General features: G+C 28.0%; 1 protein-coding gene across 3 annotated transcripts in view; it reads right to left on the reverse strand.

Moving 5' to 3' along the window:
* LOC105846914 (phosphatidylinositol phosphatase PTPRQ) overlaps positions 1–26598 on the reverse strand; it is a 146565-nt gene that overhangs the window by 119634 nt on the left and 333 nt on the right. For all 3 annotated transcript variants that reach the window (XM_065810984.1, XM_065810983.1, XM_065810982.1), the window contains exon 2: positions 11600–11648. In XM_065810984.1, the coding sequence (XP_065667056.1) occupies positions 11600–11648 (49 nt within the window). The remainder of the gene's footprint in view (positions 1–11599; positions 11649–26598) is intronic.

The raw sequence follows: 26598 nt of genomic DNA on the forward strand, positions 1-26598 counted from the left end.
GAACTTTTATATAAAGAATTCAACGCTAAATCCAGTTCTTTGTTTTCTGTGTAGGTAAAAATACTCTAAATATATTACTAAAAGTGTTCAAAATGTTGCAATATACAGCCTAAGGTAAAAAAATGTTCTATTTTAAATTAAATTGAAAATTTTTCTAATCAATATTAAATAAAAAATGCTTGTAGATTTGAAGTTTTCCAGAGCTGCTGCCGCTTCAACTACCTGGGTTGATGATGGATTGAATCTGAAGACAGTACAAAATTTATTTTTGACAACCTAAAAATGTTAGGAGCTCAAACAAAAGTCATGATCAAGTTGAAAATGAGATTTATAAATTTATATTTAATGGGAACATATCTATTTTTTTCAATAGTAGTAAAGTAGAAGAATCCAACAGGTTTTTTCAAAGATTTATTAAAGAGTATACAGATTTTATTCAATATATTTACTCAATATATAAATATAGTTGTCCAATGATAAAAAGTTGTTTTAATGCTTATAAGTATTCAAAGCAGTCATTGCAAATAAAATATGGAAGTTTATAAAATTCGTAAACAATATTACAGGGTTTATGCGAACTTTTTTTAGGAAAATATAAAACATTTTTTAGAAAACATGAAACTTTTTTTGAGAAAGTATAAAAAATTTTATGGAAAATACAAAACATTTTCAAAGAAAACACGAACCTTTTTTTAGAAAAGATAAAACAAATTTCAAGAAAATGTAAAACATTTAATTAGTTTAATTACGTAATTAACCCTGAAAACCTTTGTATACATAAACTAGATTTTATATGGTGGATAACCTTTGTTATAATTTTAAGTTTATAATAAGTACAATGAAAAATAGAAATTAGAAAAATAGACTATATCCATAATAAATAAATGCTTTTTTTTTAACTAGAGAAATCATTTTAAAGGCGATACACATGGAATCATGTCTTACTATGCTTGTAATTAAAATTTATTAATCAAGATTTACTTTTGTTGTTTTAATCGATAAATGGAAAATAAGAGAGAAAAAGAAAAAAAGAGAACAAATAGTGTCGTAAGAATCATAAGAAAGTCATTTCATAGAAAAATGGAGTTAAAAGAAATTGCGGAAGAAGTTGAAATATTAGTTTCTGAGAAACGTTCTAATTCTGATAAAATCAGTCAAGTACTTAGTAATGATAAAACCATATCAGTAAAAAAAGAAGAAAGGCGCAGCTCGTATGATGAGACACTTATATCTTAAAATCAATTGCTAATTGAACATGACTAACCTCGTTGAAAAGACTATAAATGCACCTATACCAACGATCTCTAAGTGTTTAAAGTCGATGGAGTTCACTAGAATACGAATTACATTAGTACCAAAAATAAGCAACTCGCCGCAAAACGCTGATTTAAGACAATGTTTTTGCAGGACTAATAATTCAACTCCTTAGTGTTTCTAGATAAAACAAGCATTAACTTACTTCTTAGCAATATAGCTATTGTATAAAGAATACAAAAATGGCAATCTTTTTTGTTACCAATAATTTTGATTTTTGTAGTTGGTATCGCAATATGAGAAGATTAGTTTTGAATGGTATAGCAACGAAAGATTTTTTTAAAAGTGTATGCTTTGCTATTTATTTAATATCTTTAAATATAGTGAATTATAGTTATATAAAAAATACATTTTATTCTTTAGAAATTTATAAATAACTTTACATATGATAAATGCATTATTAAATAATATAAAATGCTTTATATTTCTTAAAATATGATCTTTTTTTAATGTTTTATATATTTTTTAAAAATATTTTACATTTCGCGGATACCCTCTAAGTATATTGTTATTATTTTATGTTGTTCTTGTTGAATGAATAAACTAATAATAAATTTCTAGATTAGAATTGAATTTATAATTGTTTAGATAAGAATTTCGGTAGTACTTTTGCCGGTTATGCAAAAAGGTATTTCAAATGCTATATTTAAAATATTGAAATATGTTTTTAAATAATAATTAGCCGTAGCGCAGTGGTAAGCGCGCTTTCCTCATTTAGTTAGAGATCCGTGGTTCAACGCCGCCTCTGGGAAAGGTTTATAATACCGAAAAGGAAGGAGGTGTGAACATCCTTTCAAATGCTCTTCCGCGGTGCTCTGCGATAATACTTAAGATTTCTCGGGACACCTTAAATAAATAGATAAATAAAAAAAAAACAAGCAAAAAAAACACAGCAAAAATACTACAACACAAAATAACATTCAGGAGAAACAGAATAAGTTACTTGCGGAAAAAATGTTCTTTAAGACCTTAACAAACCTAGAGTTAAACAGGGAAGCAAAAGATAAGGTTCAAACAAGTAGTAGAGATTGTTTAAAATTTTCATATTTATACCTAATTATTAGAATCTTAAAAAAATTTTATAAGAGAGTAAATCACTTGATTTCAATTTCAAATCATTTGATTTCAGCTTTCAAAGGTTACAAACTTCATTTCAAAATTTCCTTTTTCAACGCAAAGGCGCCATTTTGACTTGCCGTTGTAATAAATATAGTACTGAGACTGTACCACAATTATAAACAATTTTTGACTTTGTCTTCCCTTCAACTAGTCTATTTTACAATCTGGATTAGTTTCTGTTAATAATTATTAGATTATTAGTTATTAATTTGAGTAATTTATTAAATTTGTTACTGTAATTTTTTAATATGTATGTTATATTTATTACGTTTTTTTATTACCTAATACTACTTTCATTAATCTCTATTAATGCCTTTTTAATTAAACAATTGCTTGTTAATGTTATTTATTTATTTGAGTTTTTTAATTAAACAATTGCTTGTTAATGTTATTTATTTATTTGAGTTTTTTATTTAAACAATTGCTTGTTAATGTTATTCATTTATTTGAGTTTTTTAATTAAACAATTGTTTGTTATTGTTATTAATTTATTTGAGTTTTTTAATTAAACAATTGCTCGTTATTGTTATTTATTTATTTGAGTTTTTTAATTAAACCATTGCTTGTTAATGTTATATATTTATTTGAGTTTTTTGATTAAACAATTGCTTGTTATTGTTATTTATTTATTTGAGTTTTTGAATTAAACAATTGCTTGTTAATGTTATTTATTTATTTGAGTTTTTTAATTAAACAATTGCTTGTTATTGTTATTTATTTATTTGAGTTTTTTAATTAAACAATTGCTTGTTAATGTTATTTATTTATTTGAGTTTTTTAATTAAACAATTGCTTGTTATTTTTATTTATTTATTTGAGTTTTTTAATTAAACAATTGCTTGTTATTGTTATTTATTTATTTGAGTTTTTTAATTAAACAATTGCTTGTTAATGTTATTTATTTATTTGAGTTTTTTAATTAAACAATTGCTTGTTACTTTTATTTATTTATTTGAATTTTTTAATTAAACAATTGCTTGTTATTGTTATTTCTTTATATGAGTTTTTTAATTAAACAATTGCTTGTTATTGTTATTTCTTTATATGAGTTTTTTAATTAAACAATAATAATTATTGTACCTGCTGATGTATTTTTAAAAGATATGTGGCTATGAAAATAGTCGTTTTGTTGATCAGTTACTCTCCTTCGCCTTTTTTAAAGCAAAGTGATAAAATTATTGTAGGTTGCTAAACTTTAGATTTACCATATATATATATATATATATATATATATATATATATATATATATATATATATATATATATATATATATATATATATATATATATATATATATATATATATATATATATATATATATATATATATATATATATATATATATATATATATATATATATATATATATATATATATATATATATATATATATATTGGGCAAACTGGGGTAACACGGCGTACTTAAGAAAAAAGCCCTTTTAGAGCAACAAAAGTTATAAAAATCAATAGAATTTTACTTAAAAATAAAATAATACAACATTGACAACATTGTAATAAAACCAATAAACTCCATAGAATGTAAACTTTATAATTTATTAAACTTTAAAAAAAATACACAAATGCCCCTTTTTGCTCCATGCTTGGGGCAAAATGGGATGTTTATATAATAATAAATAATATGGACTTATAATAATTTTACCTTTTATAGTCATGGCCTAAAACTTATAGTAACATTAAGGCTGAATATAGTTTAACTTCAAAATTGGTTTCAAGTAATTGACAATACCCTTTATAAATGTAGTCAACAATTGGACCTGTTAAATGATTTTTTGAGTGCTTTATTTGTAACAGTTACCCAATTATATTTGGTTTTCCCTTAAACCATTCTTTGCTTTCGTTTTGTTTATTTTTTATTTATTTCTGATAAAAATGTATCCAATATGTATTCTGATAAAAACGTATCTAATCAAGAATTTGGTTAGAAATACTGTGTTTTTTAAGTTTGTAAACTAATTTTTTTTCAGATGTTACGTTAAGGTTTTTCACAAAATCTGAAAATTATTATCAATTTAATATTTAACGACACAACTTTTCTTTTACAATCTATGCTTTAAGAAAATTTGTTTTTCAAGATTTTTTGTGAACTGCTCAAATCTTTACAATATTGATGTGTTTTTGTCATACATTAAACGAAATATTTTAAATAAGCTAGAATTTTTGTTTTTATTAATTTGGTAGTAAACATTATGGATCAATTTGTTTGCACTGTAACTGGAACTTTCAATATTTAAGTTGTAAATTTATCTAGACAAATCGGAGCTAAAACTAATTATAAATCTAAGTATAATTTGTAACAATCTGCTTTCATTAGTATGAAAATATTTAGGTAATGTAAGCAATACTTTTGTTGGTACGTACTAGACATGCCCCATATAAAAGTTATTTTATTTTAAATAGTGGTTGACAAGAAAGAACTATTTAGATAAGTTAATTAATAAGAAAAAAACAACTTTTAAATACACTTTTTATGACTTTTTTTATTATTTTTGTTCTTTTATAATCTATATATCAGTAAACTCACAAGTTTTAAGTGTTTTTATATTATAATTAGTTAAATAACCATTTTTTAGTATAAATTTTTTCTCAAGTTTTACTGTTTTAATATCATTCAACGAATGATAAAACAATGAATAACCAACTAACCACAAATTCTTTTATAGATGTAAAACTCGCTTTCACTAAAATAGGTATTACTAAAAAACTTTACAGAATTTTCATTAAGTTTAATCAAAATTTAGCTGCAAAGTTTCCATTAGGAATAAAGGTTTATTGCAACAATTCTTATAACTATGCACGAATATAGTTCAAAGCAAAGTGAACTATGTGATGACAAAGTTAGTGTTAATGTCGTGAAATCTGTTTTTGATGATATCGAAATTTAATTAACTAATTTTTTTTTCTTTCACTTACAACAGGTCGTATTGCGTAAAAATGAAATATTGCTAAAATTACACCTTTTTTTTAAACCTCGTGATAAGACAATAGTTTCATACTATAGACCTATATTCTGTCTTATCTTGCTTTTTAAAAATGACTGAGCAAATTAACTATAAAAAACTTTATAAACATGTAACTGAAAACAATATGTTATACTTTAATCAATTTGATTTTAAAAAGAACAGTTCTAAAGACCATATGCTTTTAATAATTCCCAGGTCAGATATATATTAATTGCATTTATTATTCAAAATAGTTACCAGGCCATCTTAGGTTTAGAATCATCACTATCAGGGTAATCACGATGATTCTAACCTACTGATAACATGTAATTCAATATTTCCTGATCCATATCATGCTGCCTTGTAGAGTTCGCTTTTCTTGGTACTTGGCTACGTAAAAGCTAGATATAGAGTCAATAAAGATGCTCATCTTTGACAGTTTTTTTGTAAATGCAATGCATTTTAGTGAAGCTTCTCCGAGCAGTGAACGCCTTAGAGATACATAATAAGTTAAAAAGAATGTAGCCGAGTGAGATAAAAGTACAAAAGGACAGATGTCCAATGGAAAACAAAGAGCCTCTAAGTAGAAAAGTACTAAAAAATGATCTAAGTAAAATGTAGTAAATATAAACAGGAGCAATAAATAATAGTCGAGTACGGTATCAGGTAAATGTATGTGGTACAATAATGTGTTTTGTATTTGATATAAATGACAAAATTAACTATGCATATGTCACATGACTGTAATGTTAAGAGGAGTATCTAAAGTAGAATAGAATTATTCGTTTTATAAAACAGTTACCAGGTAGCCTCTAGTCAATTAATCAAACTGTAAGTATAAGGTGGCTTGTTTCGTATTTAATTGTATTCATAATGGCTTGTGTCTTTAGTATGAGTTTTTAGTATCAAAATATTATTAGTGGTTATTAAAGTTAAGTAATGTGGTATCTAGTAATATTATGAAGTTTGTATTTTTTATTCTTTATCAGCTTAATAACTCCTTATTACCATTATCCTAATATTTTAACAGTGTGTAAACAATAATTTAACAATAACATATATTTATATTTAAATTTAATTTAAGTGTTATTACTTATCTTTTATAAAGGAGTGTGTATGGGTGTATGTAACAGAGCTGGAGTGTAATTATTTGTTTGTTAAGTAGTTATCAGATGCTGTATGTAACAGAGCTGGAGTATAATTATTTGTTTGTTATGTAGTTATCAGAGCTGGAGAATTATTCGTTTTTTAAGTAGTTATCGAATGGTAAGTATAAAAAAGGGGGTTAGAGTAATTTGTATAGAATAATAAAAGTTTTAAAACATCAATGGTGTAGTAATTGTAATGGTTATGGTTAGCTAAGCTGTTAGTGTTCGGTCTGACTGATGACAAGAAGGGATAATATTTGAAGTGGAATGATTCGTTTTATAAATAGTTTGTGTGGTGTGGCTTGCGTTGTAGGTATGATAAATATACATAGTAAAAAGATGCAGTAACTATTGAAAGAACATTAGATGTAGGACCTATAATGTACTTGACAGTAGTTATGTATTAAATATTATGTATAACTATAGTTATACTGGATATATGTATAACTTGATTTGTATAAAAATATTATTTAGTTCTCCAACTGTCTTGAAGAAAGACTTCTAGGCGAAGACTTAATGGATAAGCAAAAAAATTCTATTGATCACCCTCGCACATCTATTTCATTTATTAGCCTTTTATAGAAGTAAACCTGCGTAATATTGTTTCCTGTCTAAAATGATGATTGCTAGACCGTCTTAACTCTGCTCATAAACTTTTGCTTGCGCATTTTAAAAAGTGGTTTTACTATCTTCATCAGAAGATAACTCCTCATGTTATCTTCTGATGAAGATACAGCTTAAAAAACTCAGTTTGATGGTCTTGAGGCCTGGTAACAATGTTTGATGGTCTTGAGGCCTGGTAACAATGTTTTGGAAAACCTGTAGTTCAGCTATTAGACAAACCAATTCCATCAACAGATATAAAATTTTAGGTTCTATCAACAGATGTAAATTATTAGTGTAATAACAGTGCCATGTTGCGCTTGGATCGTGTCCCTGTTAGTACTTTTGGTATGAATTGTCAAGCTCACATTAAGAGCCCGAAGTTACAACTTCGGGCTCCTAATGTGAGTTACGGAATTGGAATGCATACTCTATCTATGAATAAGTCAAGGTTTCTTTAACTTCAAACACAATAAACACTTAATAAACAAAAAAGGTTACACATAAACAACCAACTTGTGCTATGTCTCAATTAGGTTATTCCAACCATGCACTGAATTCTACAAAACTTTCATCACATGTTTCTTCTTTGGACTCACCCTATCATTGCACTACTTACTTATACTATAAAGTTAAATAAAATTCTTTTCGTGGTTTTCTTTGTCATTAACAAGGGTGGTTGTAATATTCCTTTAACATTCGTAAGATTAATTTTATTACCTCTCTCAAGAATAAGAGTAAACTATTACCAAAGAATTTTTCTTTTCATTTGAGTCTTGAATCTAATGGCCCTATTCTTCTTGTCATTCCAGTTAAATAATATAACCCATTGTTTAACAACCAAATTACTCCAGCCTCCGCATTTACGAATTGTCGTACTGGCAACATTTCTGTCATATTCTTACAAGTGTTCTCAAGAAATCTCTTCAGTTCTTTACTAACTATTTAATAAGTACCCGACTGATTCTGGTTGTCCTGAGACCATTAATATCAAGATATAAATGGTATCAGTAGTTCCATTGTTCTGTAATTTTTAAAAACTCTAGAAAAAACTCGGACGCATCCAACCATCTTCTTATAAGTTTTCTTAATATTATTAGCAAACGGTATGAGTTTTTAATCAATAAATCCCATCTTGAGTCTAATTACTCTCTGAAAATTAAAACGGTTTTTAAACTTCTCGTTGTACGGCCGACTTGTTAGCTGCTGTAACTGAAAGATTCTATTGAGCATTAGTGGAAGCCGCGAGGCTTAGGCTATTTCTCTCGACATAAGGAAATCATTTTTTTCAAACCGTATAATAAAGTAAGGCTAACACTTTATATCCAGTAAGTTCTAGTTTACCACAAGGTTTTATTCTTGATACTTTTTATTTCTTATCTACTTCAATGATCTTCCTAAAAATCATACATCTACTTGCTCATTTTACAGATGACTTAAATTCATTTACCTGTCTTTTAAAAAAAGCCTTCTTTATTCAATCGCTCAGAACAGGCATCCAATCTTAAATCTGATCTCTCCTGTAACAGTTTGCGGCATGGAGTAGTTTGTAAATTTTAACTAAAATCAGTTATTTACTATCAACAGCTATTGTAATATTGTCGAAATTCTTATATTTATGAATGATAACCTTTTTACTAAGTTTTCTTCTTTATGTCTTTTAAAATTATAATTCATTACTGACTTCTAATGGAAACCATATACGCAATCAATTGCAAAGTTTTCTTTAGGCTTCTCTTTATTTTGCTTGCCAGTATCTTTTTTCTTAATTTTACTCTCAATCTGTATAGTTTTCTTTATTATGGAATACTGTTGCCATATTTAAACTGCATCATCTAATTATGCTCTTACAGAAAAGATCCAAAAACGCATCCTAAATATAATTAAACCTGCTTTATCTGCCGAGCTTGAGCCACTGCACCATTGTCGTTGGGTTGCATCTTTTTAACTTTGCTTTTAATACAATCATTGTTTGACTTGTCCTTTAGAAAAGTTGCAGTCTTATTACTGTAGCTGTCTTTTCATGCTCTAAAAACGTCTTTATAGTTTACTGAATTATACAATCTTTATCTTTTCAAGTCTCCAATCAACCATTTCTGACCGATTTACTTTTGCTTTAAACATTTTTTTTGATTTCTAGTAACTCTTAACTTACGGTTGTTTGCAACATTTTTTAGAAATGATATAGTATTAGAAAAAAACTATTGTTTTACCATTGAAAATTTCATTGTGTTTTTACTGTGTTTTTTCAACACAGTAAATAATAAAATACACTTAAAACACTAGAATACTATGGAAGATACAGTACTCTAAAAGCAATAAATTTTTTTTTAATCAAAGTAATATTTAAATTTTTTCATGTAAACATCATTTTATGCGTTCGAACAATTTTTTTTTTTTGCCGTTTAATAATATAAAAATAAATATTGGCGCCAATATTTATATTTATGAATAAAAATAAATATTGGCGGGGCAAGAAGAAGACTTATCCCGAGCCCCTTTCTCACGTATTTACAAAAACCGTAATATTTAAATATCTATAGTTAACAAACTATTTATTAAAAAAAATATAAAAGTAAAAAGATAAAGAAAAATTTAATGAATAGTCAAGTGAATAAGAAAAAATAAATAAGATATTATCATTTGCTTAAAACTTAAAAATTTAAACGAAGATTTAAAAACGAAAAGTAAATAAACTAATATACACCATAGAAATAACATAAATAAAATAGTATACTTCATAGAAATAACGTAAATATATTAGCAAGCGCCATAGAGGTAATACCATAATTAAGGTAATAAAAAAAATGTTGAACACTCAGTGACATTTTTGTATTAATTATTTTTTTGTATTTGAGTTTTAATTTAAAAAAACATTTAAAATCGGATATATTAAAATTCATAAGCAAGAATAAAGCAAGAATACCTGTTTTGATTCATTTTTAAACTACTCTATACTAGTTTTATGAGTATTTACAATTTTGGGATACATTTTCTACAAGTACGGTCAACGATAAAGAACTGAATATGAAGTTAGTTTTGAATTATATTTTGGGACAACACAGTTGTTACTTTATTGTGATTTTATATATATTTAATGCTCCAAGTAAACGCAGAAGAGGCTCACAAGGTACAGTTCTATCAGCTTCAACACTTGGTGTAAGTTGATTATATATATATATAATGCTCCAAGTATACGCAGAAGAGGCTTACAAGGTCCAGTTCTATCAGCTCCAAATATTGTTCTGCACGCGTGTTTTTGTTTACAGTAAAATTTTTTTAATTTTGTATGGTTTGTATTTGGCCATGCAGTATTGCAATAAATTAAATAACAATGAATAAAAGAGAAATATAAACTTTTTAATAACTATTGTTTAAAAATTGTTTAATCCTATATATCATTGCTAAATTTTTTGATGTTTTATTTTCAATACTTTTTATATGTTAACTCCAACGTAAATTTTTATCTTAGATTACGCCTAGAAAGTTTACTGAGTTTTCTCTTTTAATCTTAGTGTTATTGATTATTAGATTAGGCAATTTGATGGGAATATTTTTTGATTTATTCACTTTGTGAAACAAAATAAATTTGGTTTTATCTAACCATGAGCGGGATCTCGTCTCGTTCTCGTTTCTCGTGAGAAATAGGACTTCTCGTGAGAAACAAGATATAGATAATTCTCGCGAGAAGAAGAAAGAGACTTAAATATTATATTATTTTCCAAATTAAAAATTATTATAATTTACAAAATGCTTAATAATTTGTATTTTGAATTAACTAATATTTTGACGTGATTTTAATAAATCTAATTAAAAATTTAATTTGTTTTTGACAAAAACAAATTAAATTTTTAATTAGATTTTTAATTAGATTTTTAATTAGATTTTTAATTAGATTTTTTTTAAAAATCTAATTAAAAAATTTTAATTAGATTTTAAATATTTTTAAATATTTTTTGGCATCAGGGAATATCTCCCTGATGCCAAAAAAGACTTTCCGATTCTTGATTGGTGGAAATTGCATTCAAATACATTGCCAGAACTCTCTTCATTAGCTAGACAAGTTTTAGCTATTCCAGCAAGTTCAACTAAATCAGAGAGAGTTTTTAGCTCAGGTGGGAAATGACATTTATTTACAACCAATAAATCTCCGTTTTACAAGGCATAATTTACTAGTTATTATTTTTGTTGTTATTTTAGTTGTTATTCTTATTAGTTTTTATAAACTGGTGACGAGTTTCCAACTGATTTAATCCAATTTAGACATTGAAATATTGTTAAACAACACTGATAATAAAGAGTTTTGACTTTAATACAATATTTAGGTTTATAAATCAACATGTATATACTGTTGCAACAAACATGTACATACTGTTGCAACAAACATGTACATACCGTTTCAACAAACATGTACATACTGTTGCTTTGTGGTTAGATTATAAAAATGGTATTACCGCCTTTAATATGACAGCACCAACAACCGAAAACAAGAAGTTTCCAAACCTAAAACCAAAAATTAATATTAAAGTTAAAATATGCTTTGAAATCATTACTTTTTTTTATAGACCATTCAAAAAATGCACCTAAAAAGTATAACTTTTAGGCATCAAATTTGTTGCTACTGTAGTTCACAAGTCCAAGTCGAAAGAAAAAAATTTATTAAAGCCGTTTGTCGTTTTTCTGAAATAAAAAAGAGATGTTTGTTATGTTTTCTTTTTATTGAGTCTTAACTCTTAACTTTAAAAGACACATATGATGCATATATATATATATATATATATATATATTATATATATATATATATATATATATATATATATATATATAATTTTAAAAAAATATATATTTTCTTAAATATTGAGCACTTTACAACAATCAAGAGTTTAGTATTTTTAATACTAAATCATACAACAGCAATATATATATATATATATATATATACATATATATATATATATATATATATATATATATATATATATATATATATATATATATATATATATATATATATATATATATATGATGCAAAATTTTTAGGTTTAAAACTTTGGTTGCCCTCAAGCTTACCCTTGCTTTTTATGACAAAAGTAATTTTTAGGCAAAATTTAAAGCAAATTGGATCGGATAAAGTTTGAAGCAAATTGGATCTTTTGTTACATTTTTAGTGTAAGGTGAAACGAAAAATTTTATTTATTATTTTATACTTAATTTTTATTTAGTTAATATTATGTGGACTTTCAATGTTTATATTTTTTGTGTACTACATTCTACTACTTTGTACTAGTAATCAAAAATAATTTATCTATCATCAACAGTTGTCTTTATTAGAACAGACTTAGGAAATTTGTTCCAGTGAAGATCAACTAGTTAAAGAAGGAACTACTTTTTTGTTTTGTTTTGTTTTGTTTTGTTTAGTTTTGTTTTGTTTAGTTTTGTTCTTTATTACAATGTTTAAGATACAAGTACAAATATATTAGAGAAAAACTACAAGTGAAGATATCATAAAAATAAATAAATAAATAAAAAACGCCGATACTCAAAAAAGACCATCAGGTATTTTCACAGAGAACCGATAATGAAGAACTTGAAACTTAAAATTTATACAAAGTATAAAAATCTTTTTATAAACAAATTAAATACCTTAGATTAGAGTTGTTAACCGGAATATTTCGTATTCCCGGTATTCGTAACCGGAATATTTCGTACAATTCCGGAACAATAAAATTCTTTCGGAAGGATATTGAGATTCAGGAATTATTTTTTTTCGTACCGAATTTTGGGGAACAAAAAAACCCGTCTATTTTCATTTCACAAATGCCACTTACGAAATGTAGCCTTTCGCAAGTTGAGTTACGAAATAAAACTATTTTGCTACATACGAAAGTAGCGCTTACGGAAGTTGCACTTGAGAAACGAGCTCTTTCGCTAAACGACGTTTTGAAGTCTATAAAAAAAATTTGATGGTCAAACGGATATAATTTAAAAAAAATAAAATTTTTTTATATAGCATAATGTTTATAATAAAAATTTATTTTCAGTATTGCAACATATGAACATTCTAAGTTCTTATTTTTTAAAATAATGATAAAAAACTAAATTTCTTTCGAAACGAAATTCTTTCGCACCGCAAGTTGCGAAACAGTTATTAACGGAAAAAAACTTACATTTAATTACGTTTTATGAATCAATTACATATAATTAACTATGCTATAAAAATACTAATTTTTTATATGATATTGATAAGTTTCAGTTTTAAACTTCTATAAAAAAATCAAGACTTTCATAAAATACGCTTTTTAGAAAGTCATTTAATGAATAAGAATTGAATAATGATAAGATAACTTGAACAACGTTAACATACGAATGCAATTGCGAAATCGGGAAACAATTCCGTTGTTGAAATCAAAAAAGACCTAATTTAAGTAATGAATGCTAAAACTTAATTATATAATAAAATCCCTAAAAATAGCTCTTACTTGTTTTCAAATAGAATAATTTCATGTTTAGTCAGTTTAAATTTTTTTATTTTTGAGGTGCTCTGTTATATGCGCTTTTGCTTTTATTACTTCAATAACAACAAGAAAATTTAAAAAAATTTTAAAGACATCTTTTTGAATGATTTTTTCTAAAATTTTTTCCTGAATAAATAAAAAAAAAGTCAGGGTGGGAAAGGCATTTGTTGCCCCTTGTACCAATGGCCCTGGAAAGTTTTAAAGCTCTAGCTATTTTGGGGAGCAGTAAAAAATTTGTCGCAAGATTTTGTAGCAAAAAAACAAGCACGTACAATACGACCCTTTCCCGGGTCTTCGCCCCTAGAAAAAATTTTAACATAGAAGCTCACCCGGACTATAAAAGCGCTGAAAGATTCAGAGCTGTAGCTAGTCTGAAAGGTAGTGATAAATTAATTGCAAGATTCAGTAAGAACTGACAACGACCAAACAACACTAAATTTAATTAAACTTTTTAATGGAACTGAATATTTTACTATTGAATATTGAAGAAACTGAATATTGAAGAAACATTTAAAAACATTTTTTTATTTAAATAATAAATAATTACACTTTTTTGTATAACAGTTTAATAAATGCTTATTACGTAAGCACACATTTCGAAACGCTTCTTCCGTAAGAAAATGTTTCGCAAGTATACGGAATTATAATTATTTATCTTTTTCGTATAATGCATTACGGAAGGTGAAATTGCGCAAGTACAATTCCGCAATTCTTCTTTTTCTTTCGGCATTTCCCGTTTAGCGGTCGCCACAAACCTCCTCTTAGGTCTACCTTTCCTTCTCTTACCTGGAAGTTCTATCCCCAAAACCTTCCTGCCAATATAGCTCTCCTGTCTCCTCTGTACATGTCCAAACCATCTCAATCTTGATTCTCTAACTTTATCTTCAAAACATGCTACATGTGCTGATCTTCTAATAAACTCATTTCTGATCCTGTCCTTCTTCGTCACTCCAAATGAGAATCTTAACATCTTTATCTCAGATACCTCCATCTCCCTCACTTGTCTCTTTGTCAGTGCCACAGTCTTCAGTCCATACAACATAGCAGGTCTCACTACTGTCCTATAGATCTTACCCTTCATTCTAGCCAACACCCTTCTATCACAGATCACACCCGACACTTTGTGTTATCCACACCACCCTGCTTGCACTCTCTTCTTTATCTCTCTTTCACTTCCTCCATTACTCTGTACCCTCAAACCTAAGTAGGTAAACTCGTCGACCTTTACCAAATCAACTCCTTGTAACTGGACCTGTCCACCGTCTGCCCTCTCATTCACACACATGTACTCTGTTTTACTTCTGCTCACTGTCATTTCCCTGCTTTCCAAAGCATACCTCCATCTTTCCAAGTTTACCTCCACTTGCTCCCTACTATCACTACAGATCACAATGTCATTAGCAAACATCATAGTCCAAGGGGACTCCTGTATAACTTCGTCCGTCAGTCTGTCCATGGCAATTGCAAACAGGAAGGGACTCAGGGCTGATCCCTGATGTAGTCCTACCTCCACTTTAAACCAGTCCGTCATTCCTACTGCACATCTCACTGCTGTCACACTGTTCTTATACATATCCTGCACCACCCTCACATACTTTTCCGCTACTCCTGACCTTCTCATACAATACCACAGCTCCTGTCTCGGAACTCTATAAGCTTTCTCTAAGTTTCCACAAACACACAATGTAACTCCTTCTGTCCTTCCCTATACTTCTCCATTAACACTCTCATAGCAAACATAGCATCTGTGGTGCACTTAGCTGGCATGAAACCATACTGCTGCACACTAATCTCTACTTTTCCTCTAAGCCGAGCTTCCACTACTCTTTCCCAGATTTTCAGGCTGTGAAGTACAAATCCGCAATTGCAACTTGAAATACGGAAGATAAAAATACTTAATTTTAGTAAGTTTTTGTTTATCGCAAACAACCCTAGTTAAGATTAAAAATCCTTTTACAACTAGAAAATATAAATTAATAAAAAATATACAAGTATTTGATTTAATAAATAAAAAGAAAATGGACACTCGCAGAAGACTTCATCAAGAACCGCTCGCTAAATTTAAAAATCTCATTAAAATCAAATGCACTCATACATGATCAAGTGTATAAAGCACAAGAAAAATATAAGTGCATTCATATACATATTCAGTTACATCACTGTATAAAAATAAAAAAGTAAATTATTCAATGTTTAAAAATACAAAAATATATCATCAATAGACAAAATGATTTCCTTAAGCATTTTGTTTGAATGAGAGGTAACTCCATTCCAAAAAAAAAAAAATGTTTTAAAACTATTTTATTTCAAAGAGAAGCTCCACGAAATGAAATGCTTCATTTTCCAAAATTAGTTTGAAAAAATGGTTGACGAATTAAGTTACCATTTCTTAAGTTGTATTTATTTTTATCTTTTAAGGTATATAAATTTTGGATAGAAACTGGGTTGGATTTAGTTTTACATTTGTTTACAAAACAAAGAATATTAAAAACATTTAGCTGATATATATCAAGAATTTTTATTTCAAATAAGAGAGGCTTGGCATCAGTAAATCTATCTTTAAAATTAATAAGACGAGCAACATGTTTTTGTTGACCATAAAGAGGCCTAAGTTTGGATTTACTACCACTACGCCAAGCAATATTTGCATAGTTTAATGACAATGGATTAAGGAGTAATATAATTGAGTTAAATTATATTTATTTTTATTATTCTTGCTTTATAGAATATTTCTATAATTTTCGCAACTTTGTTGCTCAAGAATTCTATGTGATATTTCCAATTAAGGTTTTGATTGATATAGATACCCAAAAAGTTTGCATTAATTACTCTTTTTATTAAGATTTTGTTAATAAAAAGTAATAGTAAATTGCAAGGCAGAAAGTTTTTTTTAGAAGCTGGATAAAAAAGTATTCAATTAGTTTTTTACTTTAAGTAAAAGCTTGTTTATTTTTAACCAGAAATTTTTTTTAATTTGATATTCATGTTTTGAAATAATGTTCTAATATTGTTATCAGATATAAGAGGTTAGTTTTATGTGCAAACATGACAGCAATCAAGTTCGAAGCTTAATGTAAATCATTGATGTAAATGAGAAAGAGAAGGGTCCCAAGTATAGAACCCTGGGGAACCTCACAGGTTATATTTAATAGATTGGATGGGTCAGTTAAATTACTATAAACAAACTGTTTACGGTTGCTTAAATAGCTTTTATGTAACAGTAAACTTTTGGTTTCATCATTCGTAATGGTTTAGTTAAAGGATGTTATAAATGCTATTACTCGTTCTGCGCAATCATTAATGACCTTCATTTGATGAACCTTGTGCTTCATTTCAAAATGTGTTCAATCCGTTTCCCACTCTGAAGATTCTTTCATTAAAAATGATTCAGTTTTTTTATTGCCATTCTTTAAAATTAGATCGAAAAGTTCCACAGTGCTTTGCGTGATTAAAAGGCTTTGCTGCAGCAGTTGCAATGATAAGATTTTGATATTCTTGAATCCGTTGAAGAAACCTGGCATCATTGAATGGTACTCATTCTAATGTTCCTTCTTACCGAACTAATGTTCCTTCTTACCGAAACTGTTTATTTATAAATGTTTGAGAAAGACTTATGCTTGTTATTACTTTTTTTCCCTTGCTGTAATAACAAATTGATCCTAAAACAAATATATTTTTAGACTATATACAGCTCTGACCATTCAACATACATTGTGTCTTACACTTCGAGCCCGAAACTTTATACTAATCTTCGATTTTGTAGCTGATCCTGCTAGAAAAATAGAAAAATTTCTTCAATTGCTTCATAGTATTATACTAACATTTCCTTACAGGGTTTAATAAAAAAAATCACTATTGAAATTTTTTTCTTTGTTGATTGCTAGCCATTGTTTTTGAAAAAGGTTAAACAAGTCCCACTTGAGGCCCTCCACTGGTTTCAAATGCAGTTGTAAAAATAATGGAAAGCATGACTTCAAAACCTGTTGTCATACAATGATGCTTGCATGCTATACATATAAGATTCCGCTTGAATATTGTGCAAACTGAAATGTTCAATCCTATGTTGAACCACTTGTGCTGAAAGTAGAAGAAATTTGATAAACATCATCATCCGAGAGAACTAGAGCTACTTGCACTCATAGTATCAAATACTGATGAAGAAGGAACAAGTTCAGTTTTTTCCATCAATTCGGCTTTACTGCTTTGACGCCTTATTTCTACTTACTATGTATTCCTGCCATAAACAACTTCATGGATCTTATTGCTGTCGGATTAAGAATGCTTTATCTTCATTGTTTTTTATAACTTCTGATGCATTCTTGGTTGATATATAAAATATTTCTTTTAGGTCAGCATGAAAAAATTTTTCTTTCACTTGACAGCTGTCCAATTTTGATTCTCCGTGTTTTTTTCAACAGCAGATTGTAAATTTTTTTGTTGTTGTAAAGTTTTTTTAACTTTCTTCACTTTATCAAATCTTTGAGTTGGTTTTCTTCCTTTCTCCCATATAACACAAACTGCTTCAATTGTTGCCAAAATACATTTTTTCACTTTTTGGCAACCTTCGAAGAACATCCCCTCTTGAAAGAAGTCTGTCAGTGGTTAAAAATATGTAGGTTTAACACAATAAACCACACCTTCGCAGAAGATTTAGTGGTTGCTATATTATCAGCTTCTAAATTAAACAAAAGCAATATTTGAATAATAAACATCATACAAAATATAGTTTACAGAGGTTTAAATGTTATTAGACAAATTGGCTGGTTTAAATAATAATATGTATAATAGTATGCTATATGCATTGTAAAATGTAAATTATGTCTCCTAGTTTAGAAATATATAATTTATATTCTCAGAAGTTTCTATTCATTACTAGTTACTTAGTATATTAAAATTCTTGCAATATTATCTTTTAAAACAATATCTTATCAATTTATCTTATAAAATAGTAAAATATTTTTATTAAATAAAATATGGCAACCCTTAAAGTTGCTTCAAGGTGATAAAGGAACAAATGCAACCTTGAGGAGAATAATTTTTGAGACATTATCTTTTTTTATTACAACGGGAATCATCCTAATATATATTATTATTATTATTATTGTTATTAAAATATACAATATATACAAGTACATAAATATATACATATGTATATATATGCATATATCATAGCCTACTTAAAGTATACTTTAGGTAGGCCAGTCATATATATATATATATATATACTTTCAAATATATATACCATCTAAACCGATTGAGCTTGCAATTGTGTTTGGGTAACATTGTTTGATAATGTTGAAATTATTTGATGATTTTCTGATTATCATCGATTTGTATTTTGCATAATTCAGCTTCATTTACGATTATTTTGGCCAATCAACAATTTCATTCAAATCTTTTTTTAGCGTCGTTCGATTGTTCAAACATTTGATAATTACTAATAGAAAGGTCATTGATACATATAATAAAAAGTAGCGGGCCCAATACAGTCTTGAGGAAAATCGCTTTTTATCTCTTTCCATTCTGATAAGTTTGAACCCATGACTACTCTCTGTCTTTGACCCATCAAGAAAGAATTTAGCCATATAAGCAAGTGATCTTTAAAACTTTACGCCCTGAGTTTAAAGGAGAAGAGAGTTGTGATGAACAAGATTAACGGCTTAGGCCAAATATAATAATATAACATCTGCTACATTTGAAATGATTGTTATCGATAAGGTGTTTCATCATTATTGCTTCAATTATGCGTTTCAGAATCTTGCAAGGTACAGATGTGCGGGAGATTGGTCAATAATTTGAAGCTATTTCTTTGTCTGCTTTTTTGAAAATTGGAGTGACGTTGGCTGATTTCCGAGAGAGATGGGAAAAGCACCATATTGAAGGGTATGAACAAAGATCGGAAGAAGAGCTTCAGGAAGGTGGAATAACACTCGTGTAGTGGTTGAGAGTAGATGTTGTCACCACTAAGAGTCTTGCACGAGTCGAGATTTTATAGCTGCGCATTAGTTATTGAAATCGAGAGAGGAGATTGTTTTAATAAGCAGATGTAAAATGTTTCTGATTTAAAAATCGGGAGTGTATGATTTATATTCGAACAATTTTTATCGAAAACTGAATAAAAGTGTTCGTTTAGCCGTTTTGTAAATTGCTGTTGGTCGAAAGTAACTTTGCTAAATTGAAATTTTATTGATTCAATTTTAGATTTTGTTTTATTTTGAGCATTTAAGTATGAGTACAAAAGTTTTGAATTAGACTTGCATTTGGATAGTAGATCTTAATTGTATTTTCTTACTAATATCTTGATTTGTTTTTCAACTGTGTAACTTAATTAGATTTGAGTAAGCAAGACAAAAACTTGAGTCCATTGTCTCAATGTTCAGACCTTTGTAAAAATTTAACCAGTTGATTAAATCAAGATTTTGAGTGATTTTTATGTAATTACCATGTCTATAATTCGTTCTTTGGGTTAGCATTTCAACTTTATGAGCATATGTGCTGATATTACAGTTCCAAGTTAGAGTTGAGTAAGGATAGTTATGATTAGAAGAGCTCATAAGTGGACACACACTAAATACTAGTTGAAATATTTTTGTAGAATTTTCATTGATGACAAGATTTAGAGTGTTGCTAGTAAAAGCTGGTCCATGCACGTGTTGTATGAGGAAGTTGTTTTTCACAAGATCAATGAATTCACGACTACCAAGTTTACTACTTCATATACACAGACCACCAAGATAAGTCCATTTAATATCTGGATGATTGAAGTCCTCCATAATCAGTAGCCCCGTGTGTATTTTTATTAAGTAGATTGATGGCTGTTTCAATAGAGTTATTGATATTGAGAGTAGACGATGCGTTCGGTGTTTGATAAATTCATCTAACGAGGATTCATTTTTATTCAAAAGATATTTGAACCCGAATCTGTTTGCAGTCCTGATTTTCATTTATGTCTTTGACTTTGATGGCTTTAATATTATCTATGACATAAATGGCAACGCAACCTCCTCTGATTTCTCTGTTCTTGTGAAATAATTGATAGTTTGGTAATAATGGATTTGAATGGATTATAAACCATGTTTCCGTTATGGAAGTAATATGTGGAGAGTTTGTGACTGTTGCAACAGATTTGAGTTCATACATTTTGTTAACAACTGAAGTGGCATTCGTGTAAAAACATTTTAAGCTAGAGAATGAATCATGTTTTTATGGTTAGATTTAGGTTTTATATCACTGTGGTTGAGTTTCGGTAGAGTGATTTCTAAGTTAGGTAGCAAGATTTCGCTTTGATCCTCATTTTTATTATTACGAATAATTTTGAATATTCTTACAAATATTCAAAACCACGCTTAAGAAAAAAAAAAAATTGGTTACAAGTTAGCGTTAAAGCAAACACAAAAACAATACAAAAAAACCTCGACAATACTCTGAAAAGTGTTTTTAGCGTCTAGGAATCAGCTAAGATGTCTCAACTATTCTCTCAAACTCTTTAATAAAAAAAATCTTCTTTAAATAGATGGACTCGATATAACTTTATCGGGAACTGCTGATTGCCCGACTGGTTGTTAAATTCCAAAACTTTGCACTTGTGCCTCCCACTCAAACGGGTTTAATACATTTCTTTTTCAAAATAATTGCGATAAATAGTGGGAAATAGTGGAAAGTATCTATCAAGTAAAAGTCTTGGAAGTCCAGTAAATATTTGTCTGTTAGTACTAAACATTTAAAAAAAAGAAAAAGAAATTGTTAAATCAGTAGTGCTATTTTGAGATTTTACCCCGGTTTCAAATATTAATTACTTAACTCAAATTATACCATAACTAGTATATCCAACTACATCATGCCATCTGTTTGTTTGTCGTCCATTAAATGGTAAGAATAAATGCAGATAAAATTCAATGTTTAATTAATTTAAATAATGTTAAAACTGAATGATATTAGCTCAAAATACACAAATAAAAATATATAATTTTTCAAATTATTTATCACTTGGGACTTTTAGTAGGTACAGAAAAAACTGATGAAATTTATGCATGTTACACTATTCTCTAGACCAATTTATGTTTCATTACTTCTATGTCATGTTGCGATCAAACATTAGTTGATTTAGAGAATAATTTCAATGCTATGGTTTTGAAGAATTGGCTGAGTATTAGAAAAAATGAGAGTATTGGATTATTTTTTAACTTGCTTGTTTCTCAATATATATCAGCACAAGCATAAAAACTTTATATAGAACAGTTTTCTTTACTGTTGTCTAGTCAAAGTGGTGTAGAACCATTGATCTCTATAAAATGTTTATTAAAAGAAAAAAAAAACAAAATGATAAAAATTTAAATCTACTAATTTATGTCAATTTTTCCAGATTTTTGAAGACATACGTTAGCTCTTTAGTTACATGTTCATATTTCAACAAAAAAAAGCACACTATCAAGGTAGAAGAATGATAGTAAATAATAAGTAGATAACGGAAGAATTTTATGCTATTTTTTAAAAATCTTTATGTTTGTTTCTTGAAAAAATGTTAAGTTTTGTTATAAAAGCAGTACCAGAAGTTAAGGTTAAGGGTAAATAGGCTGCGACCATGTTGATCAGTTTATTATATCACAATTTATATTCTGCTTGCCGTTTTAAACATTTTTGCATTTCAAGTTTTAATTTAAGTTTTATTCTCGCAAAAGTTTAGGTTAACTAAATAAACATATGAGGCTTTAAAAGCCAATTTGAAAATTACAGCTTTATTTATTGATGATTTAAGAAGGATATTTATAATTTCTAACTTAACATTAGAAAACTGTTCATTAAGAGCTAAGATTTTCAAAGTTTATTGGATTGCGTGGACTTGAGACAAAATGTATTTTAGTTGTAAAAACATTACTTAAATAACCGTTAAATATCTTGGATGTAGATATAAGGTACAACTTTTAAAATAAATAAATTTATTTCTAATATATCTTTATCCCATACACTTAAATTACATGAAAATAAATTTCATTAAACTTTAAAACATATTGAATAACGCAACTTAAATTAAGAAAGTTTTTAAAGTTACTTCAGTTATTTCAGACTTTCTGGTTAAAAAGATTGATAAAAATATAAAATGTAGTATTCGCTACGAATTTTTATTAAAAGAAATTATTTGGAAAACTCTTTTTAGAGGATTAACTTTACTGGCTGTTAATCTAATATATATAAAAAATAAAAGTTAGGTTTATTTGAGCACAGGAACAAAAATACCATTCAAAAACGGTTCCAGGAGCCTTACGGTTAAGAAAGATTGGTTTTTAAAAAAAAATATGTTTATCTTGATATAAAATTATTACTTTCAATTAGATGTCAACTTAGATTTATATACATTTTGTACAAAAAGTACAATAAAGTTTTTAACTCTTATAGGGTAGATGACTCATCGAGTACAATACCGCTCATAAATATAAGAAGATCTAAATAATTGCGGTAACAATTTGCTGAAAAAAAAAGGTTTTTATCTGAATTAAAGTTCACCAGCCACTGTGAGCCCCTGCTGTAGCAGAAATGAGATCCGTTTTTAGCTCATATGCCCCCTCCAAGCAATTAGAGAATGTTCGCTTTTAATCAAGACAAGAATAAATGGTAGTATCATCAGCAAACAATGTCACTCTAGGTGTGAGAATATCTGGAAGATTGCTAATGTAAATTAAAAAGTGTAAAGGGCCAAGTATAGAACCTTGAGGAACTCCTGAAGTTATAGGACATGAAGAAGAGTGCTGTCCATTGAGAACAAATTTTATACTACGATTGAAAAGTCAGGATTCAATAATCTTAAAGGCGTTACCAATGCACCGTAAAAAGAAAGCTTATGGAGAAGACCAGCATGCCAAACTTTATCAAGTTCTTTAGAAATATCAAGAGCGAGAGCCTTTATCTCTCCACCTCTATCTAATTCACAATAAAAACTATCGGTTATTGCTGTTAGCAAATCAGCTGTTGAACAAGAAGATCAAAATTCATATTGATGATCAGAAAGTTATTAGATTCAAGATGAAAGATTAAGTGTTTAAGACCAATAGGACTGCAGTTAGATGAGTCATATCGCTCACCAGAATTTTTTAAAAATAGGAAAAGCAGATGCCGCTTTTCATCACGCCGAAAAATAAAACTCCGATAAGCACTTGTTAAATAGTTTTGAAAGTATAGACGACAGCTCCGGAGAACACTTCTGCAATATTACAAAAAGTATGTTGTCCGGACCACAAGCTGTAAAAGATTCTAAGCGGGAAATCACTTTAGATAAAGAAGCTGGAGTAATACGAAGGTCAAGCAATGGATCAACCTGTTTGTTGGCTATATTAGGTAGAGCTGAGCACTGACTAGGATCAGAAACAAGACATAAGTCGAGCAGAGAAGGTAAATAATTCGGATTGTCTGAAAAGCGAGTTGGAAAGTTAACTATTTGTGTTAAAGATAGGTCTGCTAAACTTTGCAAGAGATAAGACTTAAGTTACTTTAAATATTAGTGAATGATAGGTTTAGAGAACTTGGTGATAACAATGGTATTTTGTGTTTTATAGTTTTAGGTACTTTAGTCATTTTTGAATTTGTTAAAGAACTTAACTCAAAGTATAGATAGTACTCGGTACACTATTTAATAGCCCAAGCAATTGTCTCATTACTATTAATAAACCCTAAGCCACAACAAAGGGCTCCAAATGTGGCCTCGACAATGCTCACCAAAAGTATGAACTGAGTTTTAGAGCTGTGTCCTCATTAGGAGATAATAGAATGAGTTTCCTAGTCATAAAATAGAGAACAAGCAAAATCTATGCAATGAGTCAAGAAGATCTAACATTCAACATCCTAAAATGAAAACAATGTATTATAAATATATCTGCGCCAGTCTAATAAATGAAGAGGGGGCGCAAGGCTGGTCAACAGATAGGATCTCTTTACTCCTTAAGTCTTTGCCTAGGAGACCTTCTACAAAACAGTCGTCGGATCTCAGTAAGATATTACTATAGAAGGTTGTTTTTTTTATTTATATTTTTCGCCCTAAATTTACATCTTGACATTTTGAAAAAGCCGACATTTGCCATAAAATGCTGCGTATGGTTTCCGAGTTGTTTAACTCCATTTTTTGTCTTCAAAAACGCAGTTATCCAGACTTTACCAACTTTTTATTCTCTGAAAATTTTTATGATTTATATCGATATGTGAGTATGGGAAATTTATCTGAATCTAAAGAGTATCTTGTTTTAGATGATGCCAATCCTACTTAAATATCCGGCTATTTCAACATCTGAACACTTTTATTTCAGTACATCTGTGCCGAACTTCAGTACCTAAACAATTTTATTTCAGTAAATCTGTGGCGAAGGAGCTGAAATACTGCTGTATACTGAATCCTATTATGGTTATATGAAATCAGGTTGACATTCAAAATATTTGCATCAAAAATCTTCTGAATAATTAATGGTTTCAGGTTCAAATTTTCAGAAATTTATTTTTTACAAAAATTAAGAGCAAATTGGCACACATTTTTTATGACTATAGATAACATATTTGGAAAAATTTACTTTTAATTACATAAGTCTATGGTTTATGAAGCAATGAGAGAGATAAATCTATAAAGTTTTAGAACTTTGGAACATTCGGCACAGTCCTTGAAACTTTTACGTTGTTTAAAAACAACAACATGTTAGATCTTAAGAAGAGGTGCTGCTTAGAATAGCCATTTTGAATAGTAACTTTTCCCCAGGCTGTTTTACTACATGATTATTTTAGTACCTATGATATTTTTTCATAATGGCATGAAAAAACAAAAAAACAATTGAATTCAAAATGTTATACAAACATTCAAAATTAAAATGTAATTGCACAAATTTTAATGACAAAATGTTGGTGAAATTACGGGCAATATTAAATAAAATTCATGTTTCCTGTCTAAAGCTATAAAAAATAATGGTGAAAATTCGGACGAAAAAAAAATTGCAAGTAAATTGAATAAATTTTTGTATGTGTTCGATCAAATTTATTTAAAAAAATTCAAAACATGTTAAATCCTATAAAAATTGCAAACTTTTGAATGCTTTGAAGAATCATTTACAGAATTTTAAAAATACTTTCAAATGCTTAAATCCAATAAAGCAATAGTTTGCATAGTCATTAATTAATACAATAACATAAACGATAATCTATTGATAGTTTTTAATTGTTTAATAAATAAAAATTTTTCCAGAATAACTGAAGGAAGCCTAAGTTACCTATATATTCAAAGAAGGTAAATCTTAGTAATTATAATCCAATATCAGGCACAAAAGCTTTTTCAAAAATTTTAAATATGTTGAAATATTTTTTTATTTTGTATTACATTTGCATCTCCTAAAAAAAAACCTCTTCATTACTAAGATATTTTAGGACTTTTCAATTCTAGTGGGGGTCCGAATCCAAATCAAATAAAAATATTAAAATAATAAAGTCAATAAAAATATTTTTGTAAAACAACAACAGAATTTTCATTTTTTTGTTTTGTTTTTGTTAAGTTAAACAAAACTGGTTTAACATTTCGTCAACACATCGTCGCATGAGAATTATAGGGTTCTATCTCCATTTTTTTTATGTTAAAAGAATCTAACAATTAAAGTTTTAATTAATAATTAATAATAAAAACAAACAACTTTAAAAATATTATGAATAATAATATACTTTTAATAATGAAACTATAATAACATTAACGACTTGTAATTTATAACTATAAAGAATAATAGCATTAAAACATGTTAAAATTAAATATCGAAAGTTAAGTTCTTACAACATAAAAAAATGCAGATAGAACCCAATAATTCTCATGCGACGACACTACTAATAAAAATGTCATATAATTACTTCTTTAAACTCACAGAAAAATCGTTGTAACAATGCAAGAACTTCGTATTTTCTTTTTATCTGTTGGCAGAAAATACTTT

This window comes from Hydra vulgaris, chromosome 11 (genome assembly GCF_038396675.1).
Source record: "Hydra vulgaris chromosome 11, alternate assembly HydraT2T_AEP".
Lineage (NCBI taxonomy): Eukaryota > Metazoa > Cnidaria > Hydrozoa > Anthoathecata > Hydridae > Hydra > Hydra vulgaris.